This window comes from Kogia breviceps, chromosome 6 (genome assembly GCF_026419965.1).
Source record: "Kogia breviceps isolate mKogBre1 chromosome 6, mKogBre1 haplotype 1, whole genome shotgun sequence".
Taxonomy (NCBI): Eukaryota; Metazoa; Chordata; class Mammalia; order Artiodactyla; family Physeteridae; genus Kogia; species Kogia breviceps.
The window spans coordinates 145,167,641-145,188,847 of NC_081315.1; the positions used below are offsets into that span (position 1 = coordinate 145,167,641).

The 21,207-nt window shown below is 54.4% G+C and overlaps 1 protein-coding gene across 1 annotated transcript; it reads left to right on the forward strand.

The window, feature by feature from the left end:
* Positions 1-69: 69 nt before the first annotated feature.
* NOP14 (NOP14 nucleolar protein) lies at positions 70-20,187 on the forward strand. Its single transcript, XM_059065996.2, has 18 exons — positions 70-380; positions 2,742-2,876; positions 3,379-3,520; positions 6,671-6,813; positions 7,651-7,785; positions 8,502-8,624; positions 9,385-9,516; positions 10,268-10,526; positions 11,386-11,516; positions 12,067-12,152; positions 12,979-13,114; positions 14,482-14,583; positions 15,085-15,238; positions 16,639-16,798; positions 18,737-18,884; positions 19,397-19,515; positions 19,652-19,807; positions 20,027-20,187. Exons 1-18 carry the CDS (start codon positions 186-188, stop codon positions 20,124-20,126), a joined length of 2,556 nt encoding a protein of 851 aa, XP_058921979.1. The 5' UTR covers positions 70-185; the 3' UTR covers positions 20,127-20,187.
* Positions 20,188-21,207: the final 1,020 nt, after the last annotated feature.

Genomic DNA, 21,207 nt, shown 5'->3' on the forward strand with positions numbered 1-21,207 from the left:
TGCGGGCGGGTAAGCTGAGCGGGGGCGTGTCAGTATTTTACCCAACGTTCCTACGTCTCGCTGGCTCAGTTATCGCGAGACGTGGGCGGCACTCCTAGGCTGCTGGGCCGCGCGTGTCTCCGGAGGGAGGCCGCGCTCTGCCTGCCACCTCCTCGTCAGCGCCGCGAGCTGCGGCTCGTGTTGCCATGGGGAAGGCCAGGTCCGCCGGAGCGCGCCGGAAGGCCCCCGGGGCCCCGGCGGGCGCGCGGGGCGGCCGGGCGAGGCCCAGCGCCAACCCGTTCGAGGTGAAAGTCAACCGGCAGAAGTTCCAGGTGCTGGGCAGGAAGACGCGCCACGACGTGGGGCTGCCCGGGGTGTCGCGTGCGCGGGCCCTCCAGAAGGTGAGCGGGGCTCCGGGCCCTCCGGGGTGGGTCCTCCTGGCCCCGCCTGCCGGCAGGGACCACCCGCGGCCCTGCTCCTCGAACCCCTGCGGCACCGCGGGGCCGCCAGCAGGCTTGGGCGAGCTGCGGACTTACTTTTCAGTGCCTTTCCCCTTCTGTAAATCGGCTATGATGGTGGTACGTACATCCTAGGGCTGCCGGGAGGATGGGAAGCGTCCACTTAGAGTCCTCGGGACAGCGCCTGGAGCAGTGAGACGTCGTGTATCGTGTATGCCATGTGTCAGCTGGACTGTTTTCATCTTCGTGCCTCTGCTTCTGCGTGGGCGGGGACGACATTCCCCTGCAAAACCGCCGTCCCTCCTTGGAGACCCACACACAAGTCCAACTCAGGCAGAGTTCATCACATCCGCGCTGCCGTGGCCCCTGTGCGAACCTCTTACAACCTGATCTCGTTGAGCTCTGCTGGTTAGGGACAGGATAGGGGATTACATGGCATGCTCAGTAGATGTTTGAAGAAGGAATGTATCGCTCCTTTGAAGCGCACAGCCTTGTTCCTTGCAGGGTAACTGAAATGGTGCCTTCTTGGAAAGTCTCATAGCCTCCAGCTTTCCTGCGCATACGGTTCCAGAGTATTCTGTACTTGCAAATTCAGTTCGGGTGGCATTCTCTATGCAGCTTCTGAGACATGCTCATTGGTTTGTTTAACGATATTTATTGTTACTCTGAGGAGGAGACATTAGTAAGTTAGTGAACAAATTAAAGCACAGAAGGGTCAAGTAAATTTCCCAAGGTCACACAGCTGGTAAAGGCTGGGGTTTGCACTGGGTTTGGACACCTGTGAAGCCTTTATGTGGCACTGAGCACTTAGTTTAAGCTGTGTTCTAGCAGGTGGAGAGGTAAAGGTAAAGTAACACCTGGGCCTGCCTTCATGGGCTCATAATCTGTGTTCTGTCCCATAGCATGTAATCCAGTTGATCTTTTTTTATATATAAATTTATTTATTCTATTTTATTTATTTGTTTGTTTTGGCTGCCTTGGGTCTTTGTTGCTGCATGCAGGCTTTCTCTACTTGCAGCGAGCGGGGGCTACTCTTTGTTGCGGTGCGCGGGCTTCTCTTTTTGCAGACCACACGGGTTCTAGGTGCACGGGCTTCAGTAGTTGTGGCATGTGAGCTCAGTAATTGTGGCTCATGGGCTCTAGAGTGCAGGCTCAGTAGTTGTGGCTCACGGGCCTAGCTGCTCCACGGAATGTGGGATCTTCCCAGACCAGGGCTCGAACCTGTGTCCCCTGCATTGGCAGGTGGATTCTTAACCATTTTGCCACCAGGGAAACCCCAATTGATCTTTGAATTGAATCAAACATCTTTCTTATTGTAAGGAGCTGGCAGTAGCAGTAGACAAGACAAACTTATAGCCAACTCCGATGCACCCCTGCATCACACACCCCAGGGCAGGCTTGGGGGGTGGCAGATGTGGGGATGGGGATTGCATGGGCTCCAGAATAGACATGTTTTCCTTTATCACGTAAGCCGCAGTTTTCTCATTTCGCCTAAGAGCCTGAGGTAGGAGCTGCCATTCTCTCCTTTTCACAGGGGAGGCTGTAGGCGCTTCCCAAAGTCCTCGCCGGGAAGTGGTGCAGCTGGTGGGATTCTGAGTCCTCACTCTTGACTGCACCTCCTGGGCATCACATGCATGTCCATGAATGACCCAGAGAGTGCTGAGAGTATCGGTTTGGGGCTACATGTAAATTTTACCAATAGACAAATACACAAATACGGAACCTGCAAATAACAAAGACTGACTGTATATACAAATAATGGCACGTATATAACAAGCAAAGAGAAGAGAGGCCATGCTGCTGCAGTCTGTGTCTGTAATTGATTGTGACATTGTCGTTGACATAAATGGCCTCCCAGCTCATTGTTCCCTGCTTCCCTTACTCAGCTAGAACCTGAACTCCTCTGGCTTCTTCACCTGGGTGGAGTGACCTCTGCTCGATTGTTCTGCTTTTGTTTGGTTGCCCGTTATTTTACTTTAACCGCTGGCATTAGGCATGGAAGTACTAACACACACCCTAGAGAGTCCCTGGGTTCCAGACATCATCCTCTCTGCTGCCATTGTATGGCAGCGACCCAGTTTCTCCTCGGTAGTTGAGATCGGTCTTTCCAGCCAGTAGATTGGTCTTTTTTGGACTGTTTGTCTCAGTGGCCTGAGGCGTAGAAGATGGCATTTTCCAGTTCATTAGAGCCAGCATTGTGTCCCCTTGTGGAAGCACCTCCCCTTTGGGGACTAAGACTTCCAGGCCATCAGAGCTCAGAGTTGCCAGGACCGGTGAGAGATTGTTCTATGATCTGTTTTTCAGCGCACCCAGACTTTGCTAAAGGAATACAAAGAAAGGGACAAGGCCAACGTATTTAGAGATAAACGCTTTGGAGAATACAATAGCAACATGAGCCCGGAGGAGAAGATGATGAAGAGGTTTGCTCTGGAACAACAGGTATGGAGAGCAGCCTTTTGCTGTAGTTTTCCGCAGAAGTCAAATACAAGGAGAAGGCTGTTTTCCCCTTGTTTGTTTATACTCTTGTGAGTGCACAGTGGGGGGGGGGGTCTTCAGTCGTGTATCTTGCCTGTCTAGACCAAGGGGGAAGCAGCCTCTTGCACATACCAGTTAGGTGGACAAATATCTTAACCAGAGTGCCCGGCAGTGACGCGTCCTGGGGTTCTGGACTAAACTGCTGCCTTCGACTGGGTCGAGTGGATTGCGGCGCATTCCTGGTGGGGAGAGCTGCACGATTTCCCAGTGCCTTAGGGTGGCCCATTGATTTATTTACCTTCTGTGGGTTCTTTTTATATCTGAATCATTGCTCAGATGGCCCAGAATAATCTTAAAGCTACAATGTCACATTGCACAAAAATGGGGAAAAAAATTATTCTTCTTTTGATGTTAAATGGATGTGGAAATTTTAGGAGACTGATTTTCATTTTTTCTGTTCTGTCAGCGACAACACGCCAAAAAAAGCATCTACCACCTAAATGAAGATGAAGAACTCACTCACTACGGCCAGTCTCTGGCCGACATTGAAAAGCATAACGACATCGTCGACAGTGACAGCGACACGGAGGACCGAGGCGTGCTGTCGGGTGAGGCCTGGGGTCGGGGCGGCCTGCTTAGCACTGGCGTTCTCTCTGCCCTGCTTGTGGACACCTAGAAAAGGCAGGTGTAGGTCCTTAAGAAGTGTATATGTAGATAAGACAGACAGACAGCCTTCTTCTGTCTGTCTGTCACAGAAAGCACTTCAGTATCCCTCCTCTTGTTTGAACGTGACCCCAGCTCATTTTACCCGTGAGCTCAGAGAAACAATATGATTTGTCCAACCCGTGAGTCACTGACCCCCTAGGACACCTCTTCTGTACTAACCCACAGTGCTTTGCTACCACTGTTATCAGTTCTGACTCAGTGTGGGTACTAACAGTGTTTACGTAGTTCTTTTAGTCTTTGTTTACTCTGGAGCTGCTTATGACAGTTTTGTGGGGGAAGTAACATTGAGCTGCTTCTTTTAATTTCTTTTTAAAAATTTATTTGTTTACTTATTTCATTTTTGGCTGCGTTGGGTCTTTGTTGCTGCGCACAGGCTTTCTCTAGTTGCGGTGAGCCAGAGCTACTTTTTGTTGCGGTGTGCAGGCTTCTCATTGTGGTGGCTTCTCTTGTTGCAGAGCACGGGCTCTAGGTGTGTGGGCTCAGTAGTTGTGGCACGCAGGTTCTAGAGCGCAGGCTCAGTAGTTGTGGTGCACGGGCTTAGTGGCTCCATGGCATGTGGGATCTTCCCAGACCAGAGCTCGAACCCATGTCCCCTGCATTGGCAGGCGGATTCGTAACCACTGGGCCACCAGGGAAGTCCTGAGCTTCTTATTTATAGATAATAACAAAGCGGATTAAACAGTGGCATTAGTTAACACTGGTATATAACTAAACTGAGTTAGGGCTCGGTTTAGGTCTGGTCATCTTGGGCCCTTTTATAAAGTTGGGGTCATGTCGTAAGTTTGCATCCTTATAAATTAGAATATCCTCTGTTCAGCATCTTCAGAACAAAGCTGCACAAAACTAAAACTGACTCAATGGTTTTTCTGGTGTGTGGAAAGCCGAGCCGTTAAGCCCATGACTGCCTTTTGGTATTTGGGTGATTGGGGGGCAGAAGGCCTAGGAGTTAGGGTGGCCCGTTGTTCTGTCCACAGCACCGGGAGGTAGACCACGACTCCGCTGAGGCTTTGTGGTTGAGGGGGGAACGTAGTTCATCTCGAGGGCCTTTCTCTTCGCGCTTTCCATGGTTCAGGACTTTTTATGCACGCCTCGCTTTAAACATGTTCACCTTCACTGTGACTGAAGGGACTGCCGTGGCACCTGCACGCTTGGCGGCCTGGCCGTTCATCACAAGGTGTCGGCCTCGGCCTCACTGCTGCGACAGGCTGCGGCGGTCGGCCCACTAGAGGAGAAGTTGGATTCCAGTTCTGCCAGGCGTGGGTCCTGGGGACTCTACTGTCTATTTGAGGTTTCCTATCCTCCTCTGATCTTCAGTATGAGCTCATAAGAATCCAGGTGACTCGCACATTTCCAGGTAACCTCTTACATTTGAAAATAAATGTATTTGCCATAGCTTTTAAAATGAATCATTAGGAAACATCCTATTTTGTTCAACTACATAATTTATATGTTCTCCTAGATTAGGAGAATTTTATCTTAAAAATCAATCCTAATTTTCTAATTAAATCCTATCATCAATATAAACACACAGATGGATTTTTTTTTTTTCTTTTCTTCAAGAATCCTTTTCGGAATCTTTTATATAATACCACCTCGTTAGTTAATGTTTTGTAAATTTTTATTTTCAGAAAATATTGTAAACAATCTTGAATTAGTAGAATGCTAAATGATAGTGTTTTCAAATATGCTAAACTTTGCAAGAAGCAGAGGAATCACTGACTCATTTATTCAGCAAATACTGGTTTATGTGCCAGGCAGTGCCCTTGGTTCTGGGGAAATAGCAGTGAGTAAAATCTACCTGTAGCTTAGTTTTCTGGGGAGACCCAGACAATAAACTAAATCACTAAATCCCACAGGGCGGTCGCAAGTAGAAGCGCTGTGGGGGAAATGAAGTCGGGGCAGTCTGGGACACGCCAGGGAGTCCTGATCGGGGTCACGAAGGAGGTGGCGGCTGTGCAGGCCTCTGGTGGTGTCACGGTCTGGGACCAGCCGGGAGCCTGGTAACTGGAGGGGGCGATGGGACAGACAGGTGGGCCGGGCCCCCGGGGCCACGGGAACGATTTTGGCTTTTACTCAGGAACGGGAGCCGGAGGGACTTGAGTGGGGAAGGACGGAGGTGGCTAGGGCAGAGTTGGCTAGGGCAGGCCACGGCGCGGGAGGTGGAGAGGAAGCAGGATGAGCAGGGGAGTTTGGGGTACCTGTCAGACAGCCCAGGGGAGGCATCAGGAGGGCAGTGGGGGCCCGAGTCCGCAGAGAGCCTTCCCTGGAGGAGGGAGCTGTTGCCCAGAGGAGCGAGTGTTGGCCTTTCAATCGGGCCAGAGTCCACTGCAGGGGGAGCGAGAGCAGCTTCCAGAAGGAGGCCTGATGGGGGTGGCAGAATGCAGGCATGGGGGGCTCAGCACAGAGGCAGGTTGTGGGCCTGACGGGCTTCAAGGGCTACAGGCAGGAGCTGTTTCTCTTACTGGATGAGAGCTGAAGTCAGTTGCTTAGCATCTAAGCCTCTGTTTTCTCTTCCAAGAAATTGGATTTAGAAAAAATGTCTTTCTATTCCAAAATCGATGATTCCCAGTGTTTTGTTTCTCTCTTCTTCCCTGGTAGCTCGGGCAGCCTAGGAATCAGTGACTCTAGTTGCTGGCTCCGCCCCCTGCCCCCCGGACTTTCTGTGAGCCACAGGGAGGGTGTGAAGTGGCCCTGGTCCTGGGCACGCCCTCTTAGGACGCAGGCGCCAGCGAGTGGCGTTTGCCCGTCTTCCGTGAGACGTTGACACGTCGGAAAACAGGTTCTTGGTGTTTCCAGTCACTTGGATCACAGCCGTTTGGTCTTTCTATGCCCCTGGGTTTTCTCGGAGGGGCTCATCTTGGGGGTTTGTGTTGCTGTGCCTGTAGTCTCACTGCCCGTGGGTGACAGTTTTCTCTTACACTTGGAGTCCGCTCTCCGGACCGTGCTTGGAGAAACGTTGGCAGAGCGACGGCAAAACCCACTTCGCAGCCGGGCCTGGCCTCACAGAGGGGTTTTCTGCTCTCTGTCTGCAGCCGAGTTGACGGCGGCCCACTTTGGAGGAGGTGGCGGGCTGCTTCACGGGAAGGCCTCTCAGCAGCAAGGCGAGGAGGGGGAACAGCCGAAGTCACGCCAAGAGCTGATCGAGGAGCTCATCGCCAAGTCAAAGCAGGAGAAGGTGCGTCCGTTGGCGCTCTCGATGTGGAGCGGCGCGGTGCTAACTCTCGCTGCTGAAGTGTTTCAGGTGTTCCCTCCCTGTGCGTTTTTAGGCTGTATTTAATATTTTCTATGAATTTAATAGAAGCATTTGCTTTGAATAGGAATACAAAATGCATTTTAAGTTTCATCAGGCATGTACTTCCTTTTTAAAAAAAAAAATTATTTATTTATTTTTGGCTGCATTGGGTCTTTGCTGCTGCACACAGGCTTTCTCCAGTTGCGGCAAGCGGGGCCTACTCTTCGTTGCAGTTTGCAGCCTTCTCGTTGCAGTGGCTTTTCTTGTTGTGGAGCACGGGCTCTAGGCGCATGGGCTTCAGTAGTTGTGGCACGCCGGCTTTATTAGTTGTGGCACGCAGGCTCTAGAGCGCAGGCTCAGTAGCTGTGGCGCACGGGCTTAGTTGCTCCGCGGCATGTGGGATCTTCCCGGACCAGGGCTCGAACCCGTGTCCCCTGCATTGGCAGGCGGATTCTTAATCACTGCGCTGCCAGGGAAGCCCCAAGCATGTACTTCTGATGGTTTCTTGTGGTTTGAGTTTTGGGGGAGGGTTAGTTTTAGTGTTTTGGCATGTATCAGAAGTCGCAAAACATCACTGCTTTTGCTAACGGCAAACTGCTCAGAGCATCTAGAAGAGCAGTTTTACAGCAGGAAATTCGTTCTGCGTGATGGGATCCTGAGATACTAATTTCTCGCGGTCTCTCTTCCTGTCGGCATGTTAGGCTGAGCAGTTGTCCAGTGGGGCCTGGACGTCTGCTGGAGGCCGGCAGTAATGGGGTGCATTCTGTTCTTTTTCCCCAGAGGGAGAGACAGGCTCAACGAGAAGACGCCCTTGAACTCACAGAGAAGCTAGACCAAGATTGGAAAGAAATCCAGACTCTCCTGGCCCGTAAAACACCCAAATCCGAGAGCAGAGGTGGAAAGGAGAAACCCAAGGTGGGGTCGGCAGCTCACAGGCAGCCTGGGCTCACGACCGTTGACCCAGCCTTTCTCTGCAGAAGAGGGGGAGCCAGACATCTGTTCTCCCTTTTAGGACTTAAGTGTTCTGTTAAACTTTTGTATTGAGGTATCTGACTTGTATTACATCAGGGTGGAAATAGACTGAAAGTTTCTTCACTATTTACTCCAGAATAATGAAAGTAAAGAAAATGGTTGTTTCTTGGTATGAGAAGACTTGGTATGTGTATTGATGTATATGTTTACTTATTTTTCCCTCTGGACAATATTTGGTTCCCACCACATTGCTTTTAGTCTAAACTGTCAGAGGAAGTGCATTTGTTTCGAGTTGCTGGTTTCTAGAAAATACTTGGATTTCACCAGGTTACCTTGCCGTGTGGCCATCTGCACATCTGTGGGTTGACCTTCCTGTTGCTTCCCCAAAAAGTCCCATTTGGGGGGCTTAATCCCTAGATGAGCAAGGTTTAGTTTTCTTAAAGCAGATATACTTTGAGAATTTTCGAGGAGCAAATAGTTGTATATGACTTAAAGGCGTCCTCGAGACTGATTAGAACAGGCCTCTCTCACACGAGAAGAAAAGACTTAGGACGTGGTTTAGCTTCTTCCGTCAAGACGTCCAGCCACGACTGGGATGTGCAGGAAGCTAGTTATGCAGGTCTTTTCTTTAAAAAAAAAATGTCTTCTCTCTGCCCTAGCCTGACGCGTACGACATGATGGTCCGTGAGCTCGGCTTTGAAATGAAAGCACAGCCCTCTAACAGGATGAAAACGGAGGAGGAGTTGGCCCGGGAGGAGCAGGAGCGGCTCAAGTGCCTGGAGGTGTTTGGGGGCGCGGGGCAGGGGGGCTCTGGGAAGCTGCTGCGACCATAAAGGCCCTTTCCACTTTGTTGTGGTTGATGGGCTGAAGGTGTGCTGCGTTTTACCAGCGGGATCTTTTTAGTCTCTAAACAAGTTAGTTTGTTTTACTATCTTTTTTAACTATAAAAGGAAAAAAAAAATGCAGATAATACCCAATGTAACAAATTAAAAGTGACTTTCTTTCTAATCCCTTTACCTCAGAACAGCTGCTAGCAATATAGTGCACTACCTTCTCACCTCTTTTCTCTTCAAGGTTTTTAAAATTTCCTTACATTACAAAACACAAATGAAGTAGAGGCATACAGTTGTGCATCTGGCCTTTTCAGCACCCCCCGTGTGGGCCGTCTCCCGTGGCCATTAAGCGGTTCAAAGGGACGAGGTAGCTGAGCTGCTAGTTACATGGCATGCAGACCTCAGTGTAAAGCGGCCTGTTCCTCTTCTGGGGCCTGGTGGTGAGTGAAGCTGACGGTTGGCTGCCATCATTTGGCCAGAAAGCCCTCAGGCTAACAGCTTTCCCTTCCTTGTGACCGGAACATATTTCTGCCGCAGCATTTTTACTTTTGTTAAATAAGTCTTCCACACGATGCTTGTCAGGGGTTTGCACGTCCGGTAGAAGACTGATTCAGGCAGAGGGCAGGCCTGAAGCAGCGTGACGGCCGAGGGGACCTGGAGCCTGTGCGCTTACAGCACAGCAGGCAGCTCTTCTCTCTTTCCTGCTCAGGCTGAGAGACTCCGCAGGATGCTTGGAAAGGAGGAGGGTGAACATAGTAAGAGACCAAAACACACGTCGGCGGATGACTTAAGTGATGGCTTCGTACTAGACAAAGACGACAGGCGTTTGCTTTCTTACAAAGTAAGATGTTTGCCTTCATCTCCTTCTTTGTTTGTTTGTTTTTTTAATTTAAAGCAACACATTCCCTGGTTTTTCACTTGATAGGTTTACCACAGGTGGAAATTGTGAGTCTTTTTAGAAACAGTTTCCCTGTGGCTCTTTCTAAAGCTGGTGAGGTTTTTCATTCCCGAGCCCCATTAGCTCTGTACCCCTCTCCCCTTTCAGAGCGTCGGCCCCGCTTGGGGCAGGAGGATAGGAGAAGGCCAGGGGTCTCTAGCAGAAAGGGTTCCAAGACGGGACACTGGGTGCTCGCAAAACACCGGGTTATCTGGGGGAGTCGTCAGGAGTCGCCCTCCGGCGTTGAGGTCCCACCACCTCCACGTGCAGCCCACATGCCAGGAAGCCCCAGCTGTTCCCCAGCCCCACGAGCAGCAGGGCTGCCAGACACAGCAGCCAGAGCCCGTCCGCTGGGGTGCCTTCCACATCCTGGACCCCCGCCGCTCCCCGGCAGAGACGAGCCCTGCCCAGAGCCCTGGTGGCGGGGTGTGGGGACTGCGGCTCCCAGGCCTTTAGCCCCGTGACGCGTAGCAGCCCCGAAGGAGGTGGGGGAGAGGCCCCGTGCCCTTGGGCAGTGCAGCGCTGGGCCGCGTGTTCCTGGCAGACAAGTAGCGTAAAGTGTCTGCACGTGCACGGCCCTCACACACGGTCACAGGCTGTGCCAGCCGCCGTCCCCTGAGGAGTGACGCCCCTGGTTCCCGCGTTCTGTAACCAGGATGGAAAGCTGAACGTCGAGGAAGAGCCCAGCGGGGAAGCCAGTAGCAGTGGGAGCGAAGAGGAAGAGGGCAAAGGCTTGAGCGAGGGGGACGCAGAGGAGAGCGATGGCCGGAGCGGCCCCTCGGGCCTGGAGTCTGACGAGGAGAGCAAGGGCGGCAGCGAGAGGACCCAGGGGGAGCGGCGTCCGAATCCTGGGGAGCGGTCGACAGCCAGTGGCCGGGAGGCTGCCAGGGCCGAGCTGCCCTATACGTTCACAGGTAGACAGACGGCGGGGGAGGGAGCGCGGTGACCTGGCCGCGTCTGCCTCGTGGGCCGCGGCACGGAGTGGGACAGCGTACTGGGCACACCGGCACGGCCCGTCTCCGCCGGCCTGGCTGGCAGACAGGCACGGTCGTCCTGCTCCGCGACGCCCCTGGGGTCTGACCCAAGCGCGCTGGGCAGCACATCGGCCTCTGCTGGGTGACTGCCCCAGTCCTGCAGGCCGCCGGCGCGGCTCCCTGCCGCCTGACAGGTCGGCCCTTTGTGGGCAAGGGTGGCCACGGAGCCGGGCTCGGGCCTCGGGACGTGGCACGTAGCACACGGTGGGCTGCTCTGTCCCACATGCAGACACCCCATCCAGTTCCAGTCCGCAGGCCTAAGCTGTCCTGCGACTTAAGGGTGTTTCCAGCGCGGTTGAACCGGCGGGTGGAGCTGGCTGCCGCGGGCATCTCAGGCGTGACACTGCTCTGCTCACAGGGCTCCGTCCAGCTTCCAGCCTGTTCTGAACGGTCCCAGCGGCCACCCCGCCCGCGCACTGTTCCCTCCGGCCTCCCCATGTCGGGCATTGGCGGGATTCCGCCTGGAGGGGAGCTTGGGGTCATTTCTTCGTCGAGGCTGGTTGCAGGCAGCCCAGTTTCCTCGAGCCTCACCCTTGGCGGGCACGCAGGCACATGTTAGAAGCAGTGTGGTAATTACACAAAATGAGTGTTTCTAGAAAATAGGTGGAAGTATTTCTTTGGGTGAAGTAAAAGAAGTTCTATTCCTTAATTTGTGTTCAGTTTTTATCCCCGTTACCAGAAATGTCATTCTCATTTTACAAGTTAAGCGTGGAGTGTGTTTTGTATTTTTTTTTGATAGCTCCCGAATCCTACGAGGAATTGAAGTCTTTATTATTGGGAAGATCTATGGAAGAGCAGCTCTTGGTTGTGGAGAGAATTCAGAAATGCAACCATCCAAGTCTCGCAGTGGGAAACAAAGCAAAACTGGAAGTGAGCTGGAGTCGTGTGTCTGCGGTGTTGGGGGTGTCAGCGAAGAGCCCCGGTCCTTGTGGCGCCGTAACCGTGAAGCTGGTGGCCCCGAAGTGCACCCCGTGCTTACGGCTGCGGGATTCCACAGTGGGGCACGGGTCGGGGGGCGGAGAGCCAGGCCTGGACATGCGTCAGCTCCAGGGCCCACGGCAGGCCCGGGAGGAGGCCACGCTGTTGACCTCAGTTTACACTGAGTCCATCTTGCGCAGCCGTCACGCAGCAAAGCCGGGCTTTGGGGAAATAGGTAACTAGGAACGTGCCCCGTCCTCTTTGCGTAAAGGCCGCACGTTTACCGAACAAGGTGCCCGGCCGGGCGTGCTCCTGGTCCAGGACTGAGGTGTCACCTGCTGGCCGAGGCAGCACACACCCGGACCCTGTGCTCTTCGCTCCTATGCCTGCCTTGGGTCACACGCCCCCGTCGCCGTGCGGGGGCACGGGGGGGAGGGCGTCCTGTGCCGCGGCTCCGTTCTGGGCCCAGTCCTGAGCTCTGGCCCCAACCCTGTTCCTGCAGAAACTGTTCGGCTTCCTTTTGGAATACGTCGGAGATTTGGCTACAAGCGATCCACCAGACCTCGGCAGAATCGATAAGTTGGTTGTGTAAGTGAAAACGGGGTGCGTTATCTGGAACGTGGGGCTGAGTTGAACAGATGTTGTGCCTTTTAGTAAAGTCATAGAATAACTTCGGAGTTGTTCAGGCAGCCTTGCAAATGGACCCACAGCTCGCACAGCTGCAGTGATTTCCATACGCCATCCTGCTCCTAAGTCATGTTGACGCGATGCTCCCATCGCCCTGTAGATGGGAGCTGTTTTTAACTGCAAACGAATCGACTTTGAGACAGTAGGGCCCCTTCCTGTTTATTCATACTTGACGGCTAGTTTCTGTTTCATTCGCCCGCCCGCTGCGGTCCTGTGCGGGGGCTCCGGGCCCCGTGAGAACAGAGCAGCGGGCAGGGTGCTGAGTTGGGAGGGTCCGCGAGAGAAGGTGCCTGGCGGTACCCTCGGGCTGGCCACCTGCACGCCCCTCCGCCCCATGCCAGCCTCTGCCCCCAGGAGTGCTTGTGAGGCACGGCTGGGTTCAGGACTGTCAGCCGTGTCTGGCCCTTAGAATACGCTCCCCGTGCTGTTACTTGTATAAACAGAGCTACTTCTGCCACCACTACTGAAAAGTTACGATCAGGGTCTTGGCAAATAGCAAAAATGAATGCAGGTGATTATAAAACACTATTAAAAAAACTACCTGGATCACCGAGATGGCCAGCCAGGTGTCAGTAAGAGGAAAAGTGCGTTCATCCAGGGGCTTCCAGCTCTAGCTCAGTTGGCAGGTGACTTCACAGGAAGATGATAAACTGGGTGGTTTGAGGGGGTTTTCTATGTTTTCATTCCCTACGGACCTCCTCCGCTGACTTAAGTCTCTGATGAACAGGCAGTTGTATAACCTTTGCCAGATGTTTCCTGAAGCTGCAAGCAGCGCCGTGAAATTTGTCCTCCGAGATGCCATGCACGACATGGAAGGAATGGTTGAGACCACAGGCCGGGCGGCCTTCCCGGGCCTGGACGTGGTAAGCCAGGGGCGTGTCTCCTCTGGCCGTTGACCCGCGGCCCCCGGCCGTCCAGTGTGCTGCCGTGGCACCGAGGGCCTGGGGGCTTCAAGAGGGTGGTCTGCCCCAGAGCCTCCACAGCCGTCTGGAGGGCGCACTGGGCCAGGCCTGGAAGGACTGCTGACCTGTTGACAGGTAGCTGACGTGTGCTCAGGAGCAAAGCTCTGGTTTGGTTTCCACGTGAACGGTGCCATGTTTGGTCTTGATGGCAAACCCGGGTGTTTCTCTGAGGACCTGAACCTGTGGGCTGGTGGCTCCACCTGCCTGTGCACGGCCACCTCTGACCTCTGAGGTTTCTGGCCGTTGCACGACAGCCGTGGGCTGTGTCGTCAGCTCTGGTCCCTGAAGAAATACTGCTCAGTCCGTTCCACTGTCTGGTCTTCGTGTTGAAACGAACTAACGGCGACTGGCAGGAACTTAATAGTCCGGCTTTACGTTGATGGGTCAGTAGACTCCTCGGGAAGGCGCCTGAGCCAGTGTCCGTGGCCTCGGCCCCTTTCTCCGTGCGACCTGGGGTAGGTGGGTGCCCGAGCTGTGGCCGAGGGTATCCAGCCGGCCTCCCCGGAGCCTGTTCCCGGCGAGGAGTCGTGGGGAGGCCAGGGGGTTGGCGGGCTGCGCGGGCCTGGCCCCTCTCCCGGCTGTAGGCGGTAGTGATGGCTCAGGGGTGACGTGCCGTAGGCTCAGTCCTGTAGGCTGGCGTGAGGATTCATGAGCTGATGTTGTTACTGAGCCAGACTGGGGTCCAGCCTTGCCCAGCGCGCAGCAAAGCCAGCCGACTGACGCTGGGTTGTGGGGAGGACAGCGCAGCGTCTTCTGCAGGCACCAAGCCAGGAGGCCAGCGCGCAGCAAAGCCAGCCGACTGACGCTGGGTTGTGGGGGAGGACAGCGCAGCGTCTTCTGCAGGCACCAAGCCAGGAGGCCAGCGTGCAGCAAAGCCAGCCGACTGACGCTGGGTTGTGGGGAGGACAGTGCAGCGTCTACTGCAGGCACCAAGCCAGGAATCCAGGCAGCTGGCGCTCAGAAGACACGGGGGCTCCCTGAGGGCTTCAGGGGAGGGGTTTTGAAGGCAACATAAAGGGTGAGGGTCACAGGGCGTGTGATCGGCTCGTGGACTTGCTTCTGAGTGGTTGGTGGTGAGGTGACGGGGTGATGGTTCCGGAATCTCAGTATCAGCCATTTGGTTCCCACCCGTCTGGGGTCTGGTGCTTGTGGGCAGCCTGCACCATCCCCGGTGGGTGGTGGTCTGAGTTGCTGCAGAACAGCTCAAACGTATGCATCGGGGTGTGTGTTTCCCTTCTTTAACCCGTGTGATGGCGCTTTCCTTCCAGCTCATTTACTTGAAAATTGCTGGGATGTTGTTTCCGACCTCTGACTTCCGGCACCCAGTGGCCACGCCTGCGCTGTTGTGTCTGAGTCAGCTGCTAACCAAGGTACGTCAGGACCTCCCCGTCGGAGCCAGCCCTCCCTAGGCCTGAGCGGGGCCGTGGAGACCGGCCCTCCTTGGGGCAGGAGTAAGAACGGCTCGTCCACGAGGCCCGCGTAGCAGCTCCCTCCCAGAGCTCCCGGGCAGGGTGGCAGGGGGCGTGACCGCAGAAAGCGCATGAAGGCATCGTGTCTGATCTGGGGTTCTCTTCCCCTTTTGGCTTTAGAAGTCCAAATAGCTCCGTTTTCCTTGCGGGGGCGTACGATTGGTGCCCACTTGCTGCGGTAATTACCAGCGTTCCACTCCGAAAGGGTGGGACCTCACGATCACAGAGCGCTTTGCCGGATTGCGGCTCGCGCGCCTCGACCCTGCCGTGTGGGGCGGTGCTCCCCTCCGCGCAGAGCAAGGTCGGGGCCCGCGGCCCCCCGCCGAGGCCGAGCTGTCTGCCTGGCACAGTGTTCTGGACGTTGTTCCCAAGCGGACGCCGTGCCCTGTGTTCCTTTGCCAGTGCTCCGTCCGCTCCCTCCAAGACGTGGTGAAGGGGCTCTTCGTGTGCTGCGTGTTCCTGGACTATGTGTCTCTGTCCCAGAGGTTCATACCTGAGCTTATCAATTTTCTCGCCGGGGTTCTTTACATCGCGACTCCCAACAAGCAGAGCCAAGGTGAGTGGATTCGAGGCGGCGTTCTCAAATATATCGTACTTTCGAAATTTTAAGACTTAATAGTAATCGGTATTCGTTGTAGAAAGCTTAGGACATGGGAAGGTTAGGAAGAAGACAAAAAAATCCCAAGTCTCTCATGCAGAGTAGCATCCTTTTCCTCCTCTGTGTGGATGTGTGTATATACCACATTGTGGACAGAGTCAGGATCCCACTTTCTCTGTCCAGCACAGTAGCCCGTTTTCGTGGGGGGGGTCTGAGCCTAGTGTAAAGTGCCCCCCGATGGCAAGACTAGCTACCGGAAATACGTAAAGCACCGCGCTTTACTGTACTGACGGTGGGGCGACATCGTATGGGGGCGGTAAATAAAATACGTCCATTAAGCTTTACCTTTTTGTTTTTACCCGTTTTATGTGGCAACAAGAACACTTTAACTCGCGTAGCGCACGGTGTGTCTCTAGTCGGCAGCACCGCTCCTGTAGTTGCCACGATGTTCTGAACGTGGGAAGGAGACCGTGGACAGCGGTATTCTGAGAGAGGGTCTCAGCAGTTGTTGCCCCTCGGTACTGTCACACCCCGCCCCCCCACACAGGATGCCGACACCTCCCCGGGCTTCCGCCCGCTCACGGCTCCCTCGCCCTCCACGAGCTGCCCACCTGTGTCCCCTCGCTCCTCCGGGTCTGGAGGGCCTGCTTTCCCAGCCTCCTTTTTCCTTCCCTGCCCTTCCGCTTTCCCCTCGTAACCTCACGTGGACACTTGCCTGCGTGTGGCTCTTGCCCGATTTCTCTGAGCCCCGTGCTGCGGGCTCCTCTCTGCCAGCCGTGGGGATGGGCACGGGGGCGGGGGGCGGCAGCCACACCCCAGGGAGACATCAGGGTGGCTGCAGTGCTGGAGGAGGGGCCCCGGCGGAGGGCACGGGACGCCGCAGTCGGGACTGGCTGTCGCCCGCACTCACCCCCCTTTGCCCAGACACCGCCCGCTCCACCTCGCCTGGACCACACCCGGCCTGGTGCCCTCCCGGCAGTCCCTTCCGGCTGCTTCCCGCTCCTCCGAGTGACGACGGGCTTAAGGGCTTAAGTCCTGTTGGAGCGGGCCTTCTCTGGCCAGGTGAACTCTGCGCCCTGCCCCATCCCCCAGCTCTCCTACAAGCCCGCCTCACCCTCCTCTGCTTTTCCTTTGTGCGTCGTTTCTTACTGATACTCTAGTCTGCCCACGAGGGCGGGGGCCTGGTCTGTGCTTGGACTTGGCCCAAGCACCCCTGTCAAAGCTGTCATTTGTCTCTGGTGGTAAACACAGCATGTGTTTGTTAAGATGAACTTCCAAAGGCTTCACCCTGCAGAGCCTGCCCTGCGAGCCCGGTAGCCTCAGAGGCCGACTCTGTCCCTGTCCCACTTGGAATCCAGGTTATACTCTGGTGCACCCTTTCAGAGCACTTGGGAAGAACTCGGAGTTGCTCTTGGTTTCTGACGAGGAGGCCACGGCCACGTGGCACAGGAGAAGCCTCCCCCTCCAGTGGGCAGGAGGACTGAAAGCCCAGACTGAGACAGAGGCCAACCATACCAGGTACGTGCGGGCCCGGGGCTCGGGGCCGTGGCGCCAGCTTAGACCTCAGAGGGGCCAGGCTGGGAGCCAGACGTGACCCAGCACCCACCCAGCCTTGAAGATGCACCCGCGTTATCTCTGTTCGCAGACGAAATGATTTTATATGTAGAAAATCCTAAAGGTTCCACAGAAGAGCTGTTGGATCTGATAAATGACTTCAGCAAAGTAGCAGGATACAGAGTCAACGTACAAAAGTCAGTTGTATTTCTACACACAGAGAACGGTTGAAAGGAAATTGCAAAAACTATTCCATTTACAATAGCATCAAAAGGAATAAAATTACTTAAGAATTAGCTTATCCAGGGAGGTGGAAGAGTAGTACGATGAAAACTACAAAACATTGCTGGAAGTCAGTAGCCAAGACATAAATAAATGGAAACACATCTGTGTTCCTGGACTGGGAGACGTAATCACCTCCAGATACCGCCACGTTGGGGGTTAGGTTCCAGCAAGGGAATTCTGTGGGGTTGCACCCTTCAGTCTGTAGTAGAAGTAGAATGAGGAGGGGGGGGCTAGGACTTCTTCTTGTAAGTCCTTCCAGTCTCTGATTTTTTAAGAAACTGGTTATTTGAAGTTTTTTGGTTGAAATTTATTGTGTTAAACTGCAGATAACATTTACCATCTTAACCGTTTTTAAATGTGTGGTTCAGTGGCATCTTAGGTACATTTACACTGTTACGGAACCATCACCACCCTCCATCTCTAGAACTTACTCATCTTCCCAAACTTTCTGAAACTCTGTCCCCATTAAAGACTGAGCCCACGCCCCACCCCAGGCCCCGCGGCCCTCCTTTCCTGTCTGTGGACTTGACTCCTGTGCTGCATCTCATGTAAGTGGAATCACACAGGATTTGTCCTTTTGTGACTTATTTTATTTCACTGAGTGTAATGTCCTCAGGGTTCATCCATGTTTAGCAGGTATCAGAATTTCCTTCCTTTCTAAGGCTGAATCATACTCCACTGTGTGGATGGACCACATTTTGTTTATTCATTCATCCATCAGTGGACACTTGGGTTGCTCACACTTTTTGGTTATTCTGAATAAGGCTGCTATGGCCATGGGGGTACAAGTATCCCACTTTCTGCTTTCACTTCTTTTGGGTTTATGCCCAGAGATGGAATTGCTGCATCAAATGATAGTTTTGTTTCTAAGTTTTTGAGGAACCTCCATGCTGTTTTCCACCACAGCTGTATCATTTTACATTCCCACCAACAGTGTATGAGGTTCCAATTTCTTCACATCTTTGTCAACACTTAGTAATTTCTGGGTTTTTGATGGTAACCATGGGTGTGAGGTGGTATCATTATGATTTTGACTTGATTTCCCTAATAATTAGTAGTGAGCATCTCTTCATGTGATTATTGTCCATTCATAATCTTGGGAGAAATGTCTGTTCACACCCTGATGGCCACTTTTTTCCATGAAAAAGTAACTTTCCCAGAATGTGTGTTCTTTTCAAAGTATATCTGCTTAATATTGGAAATAGTTTTAGTAATTTAAAAACTACAGTGGGGTTTATTTAAGATGAGGGCTCCAGCCATTGTAGTGAGTGAGTCAGTTTTCTTGGGTCTCTCCCAAGAAATGTCTGTGTGTTACTAAACACTGATTTTCTTCTGTTTTAAAAAAAAAACACCACCAAGTACTCTTTGCAAGTTGTCGCTGCATTTCCCGCAAGGTTCTTTCCTGTTCAGGGAAGCAGGATGTTTTCTTTAACTCCTGATCCCATCAGCCAACGACCCGCTGCAGCCGTTGCCCGGGGCAGATGTTGGACCTCAGGGTCCTGCGGCCCAGGCCCACACGTTGGAAGGGTTTCACCTTTGCCAAGACGATGGGCTTTGTTGGTGACTGGGAGGGGCCCTTCCTTCCTGTGGCGCTGAGGCCGGGTGTCACCCCTGCAGGCTGTCCTGCCTGGCCGTGTGTCTGGCTCTGGTGCAGCGCTGTGTGACCGCCTATGGCACCCTGCCCTCCTTCCACGACATCGTGCGGCCCCTGCGAGCCCTTTTGATGGAGCACCTGGCTGCCCGCGGCTGCCCGCCTGAGCTCCAGGTGAGGCCTTCCCTGGCGCGGCCGTGTCCCGGAGTAGGGGCAGGTTGGTGGGCGTTGCTGTCACGGGGGTTCCGGCGCTAGGAATCGAGGCCGGCCGCCTCCATTGGCCTGGGCAGCGGCTTCAGGCCCCGCGCCCCTCCCAGGTCACTCGGGTTCTGAGGATGGACCCACTGCCCTGCACCAGGCGATGGGAGGCCGTGAAGGTCGCCTGCCTTTTGGCCTGGGGGCTCCCCTGTGTACAGACGGGCTGGTCCCCATCGTGTGCTCCCCACGTTCCTCTGGGAGAGAGTGTTCTGTTCTGTTGCTCGATGGGTCTGTGGGTCTGAAGTCCCGCCAGGCCAGACGCCTGAGGATGCTGCAGGAAGGTGGAAGCTTCGTGAGAGCCGGGCCTTCTGGGCGCAGCGGCTCTGCACCTGCAGCCGCTGGGCCCAGGGGAAGGGGCGGCCCGGAGGGAGGAGCTCCGGAGGCCACGGTGGGCAGGCCCGGCGGTGTCAGCTTTTCTCACATGTCAGGAGCTGAGTCGGAGCATTCTGACGGAGATGGAAAAGCAGCCGAAGCACTATCGGCCGCTGGTCTGTGAGAAGAGCAAGCCAGTGCCGCTGAAACTGTTCACCCCCCGGCTGGTCAAAGTGTGAGTGCGGAGGCCCCCCCAGCTCCAGAGGGGCCTGGGAAGTCCGGGGCTGTGGCTGGGGGCAGCCTTGACCGGAGGCCTGGCAGCCTCTGGGTGCGCAGACCCTGCGCCTTCAAGGCCGGCTTTGCACCTTCAGCCTCGAGTTTGGGAAGAAGCAGGGCTGCACAAAGGAGGAGCAGGAAAGGAAGAGGCTGATCCACAAGCACAGGCGCGAATTTAAAGGTGCCGTCCGGGAGATCCGCAAGGACAACCAGTTCCTGGCTCGGATGCAGCTCTCAGAGATCATGGAACGGTGAGGGGCAACGGGCTCTGGCAGGTGCTGGTGTGGGTGCTGGGCCGGGGTGAGGGGCCAGGCGGCCCGCTCCCCTCACTTGTCCTCCGTCGGTCCTGGGCAGAGTTGCAGGCCCCTCGTGGATGTGAACTGCTATTGGGTCAGACAGGAGAAAGGGCAAGATGTCCTACAAAAAGTATCCAAAAATGCTTTTTTTTTTTTTTTTTTTTTTTTTTAAAGGGATGCGGAAAGAAAACGAAAAGTGAAGCAGCTTTTTAACAGCCTGGCCACACAGGAAGGTGAATGGAAGGCTCTGAAGAGGAAGAAGTTCAAAAAATAAATTATGTTTTATAAATCAGGCAAGGAGATGCTATATAATGAATGCCATAAGGATGCTGTAACGTCAGAGTTTTTTTTCCTGTACTTCGCTTCACGTTAAAATGTCTCTCCTAACATATTGCGCTTTTGGGAACAGGGCCAAGCCTCCGTGGGAGCTCCATGCTGATAAGCTGTAAATGACCTCTGTTCGTCACTTCCAAACAGTCCTCAGTTAATCTCAAGGGTCAGGACTGATGGGACTCAGGATAATGTTTTTGGTCAACCAAGCATATTTGCCTTCAGGTGTAGAATTCAGAGTGTTACTTACTGTTACATAAAATTTCAGTCGTAAGTGAAACAAGTTTGCACATAGTTTAGAAAGCAGAAAAGAAAGAAATCCCCCGTAATCCCGGCACCCCAGCAGCCGCGATCGGCTTTGCCCCAACCCATACCCAGCCTTGATTACTGCTTTGGCGTGCCAGGCCACTGTAAAGGCAGGAGGGGTTGGGCTGCATCTGCATTGACCCAGGAGGCTTCATAAGGACACATGAGCCACCTGCCCGCCCTCGCAGCCCTGGGGGTCTACAGCCTTGCACAGAATGCTGCCTGCCTGCAGGGGTGCAGAGGTGGGCAGGTCCCCCAGCCCCCATGGCCTGCCCCAGTCTCCGAGGGCAAGGCACTGGTCCTCACACCCCAGGTGACGATAAGGCTCGTGGTGGAGGCCTCACCCTCGGCTGGCAGCCTTGCCGGGGGTGGCCCTATCACATCAAGAAACCCATCCTTGGGACTTCCCTGGTGGCACAGTGGTTAAGAATCCGTCTGCCAATGCAGGGGACACGGGTTCGAGCCCTGGTCTGGGAAGATCCCACATGCCACGGAGCAACTAAGCCCGTGCACCACAGCTACTGAGCCTGCGCTCTGGAGCCCATGAGCCACAACTACTGAGCCTGCGCTCTAAAGCCCTCGAGCCACAACTACGGAAGCCTGCGCGCCTAGAGCCCGTGCTCCCAACAAGAGAAGCCACGGCAATGAGAAGCGCGCACAAGGCAACAAGGAGTAGCCCCCGCTTGCCGCAACTAGAGAAAAGCCTGCGCGCAGCAGCG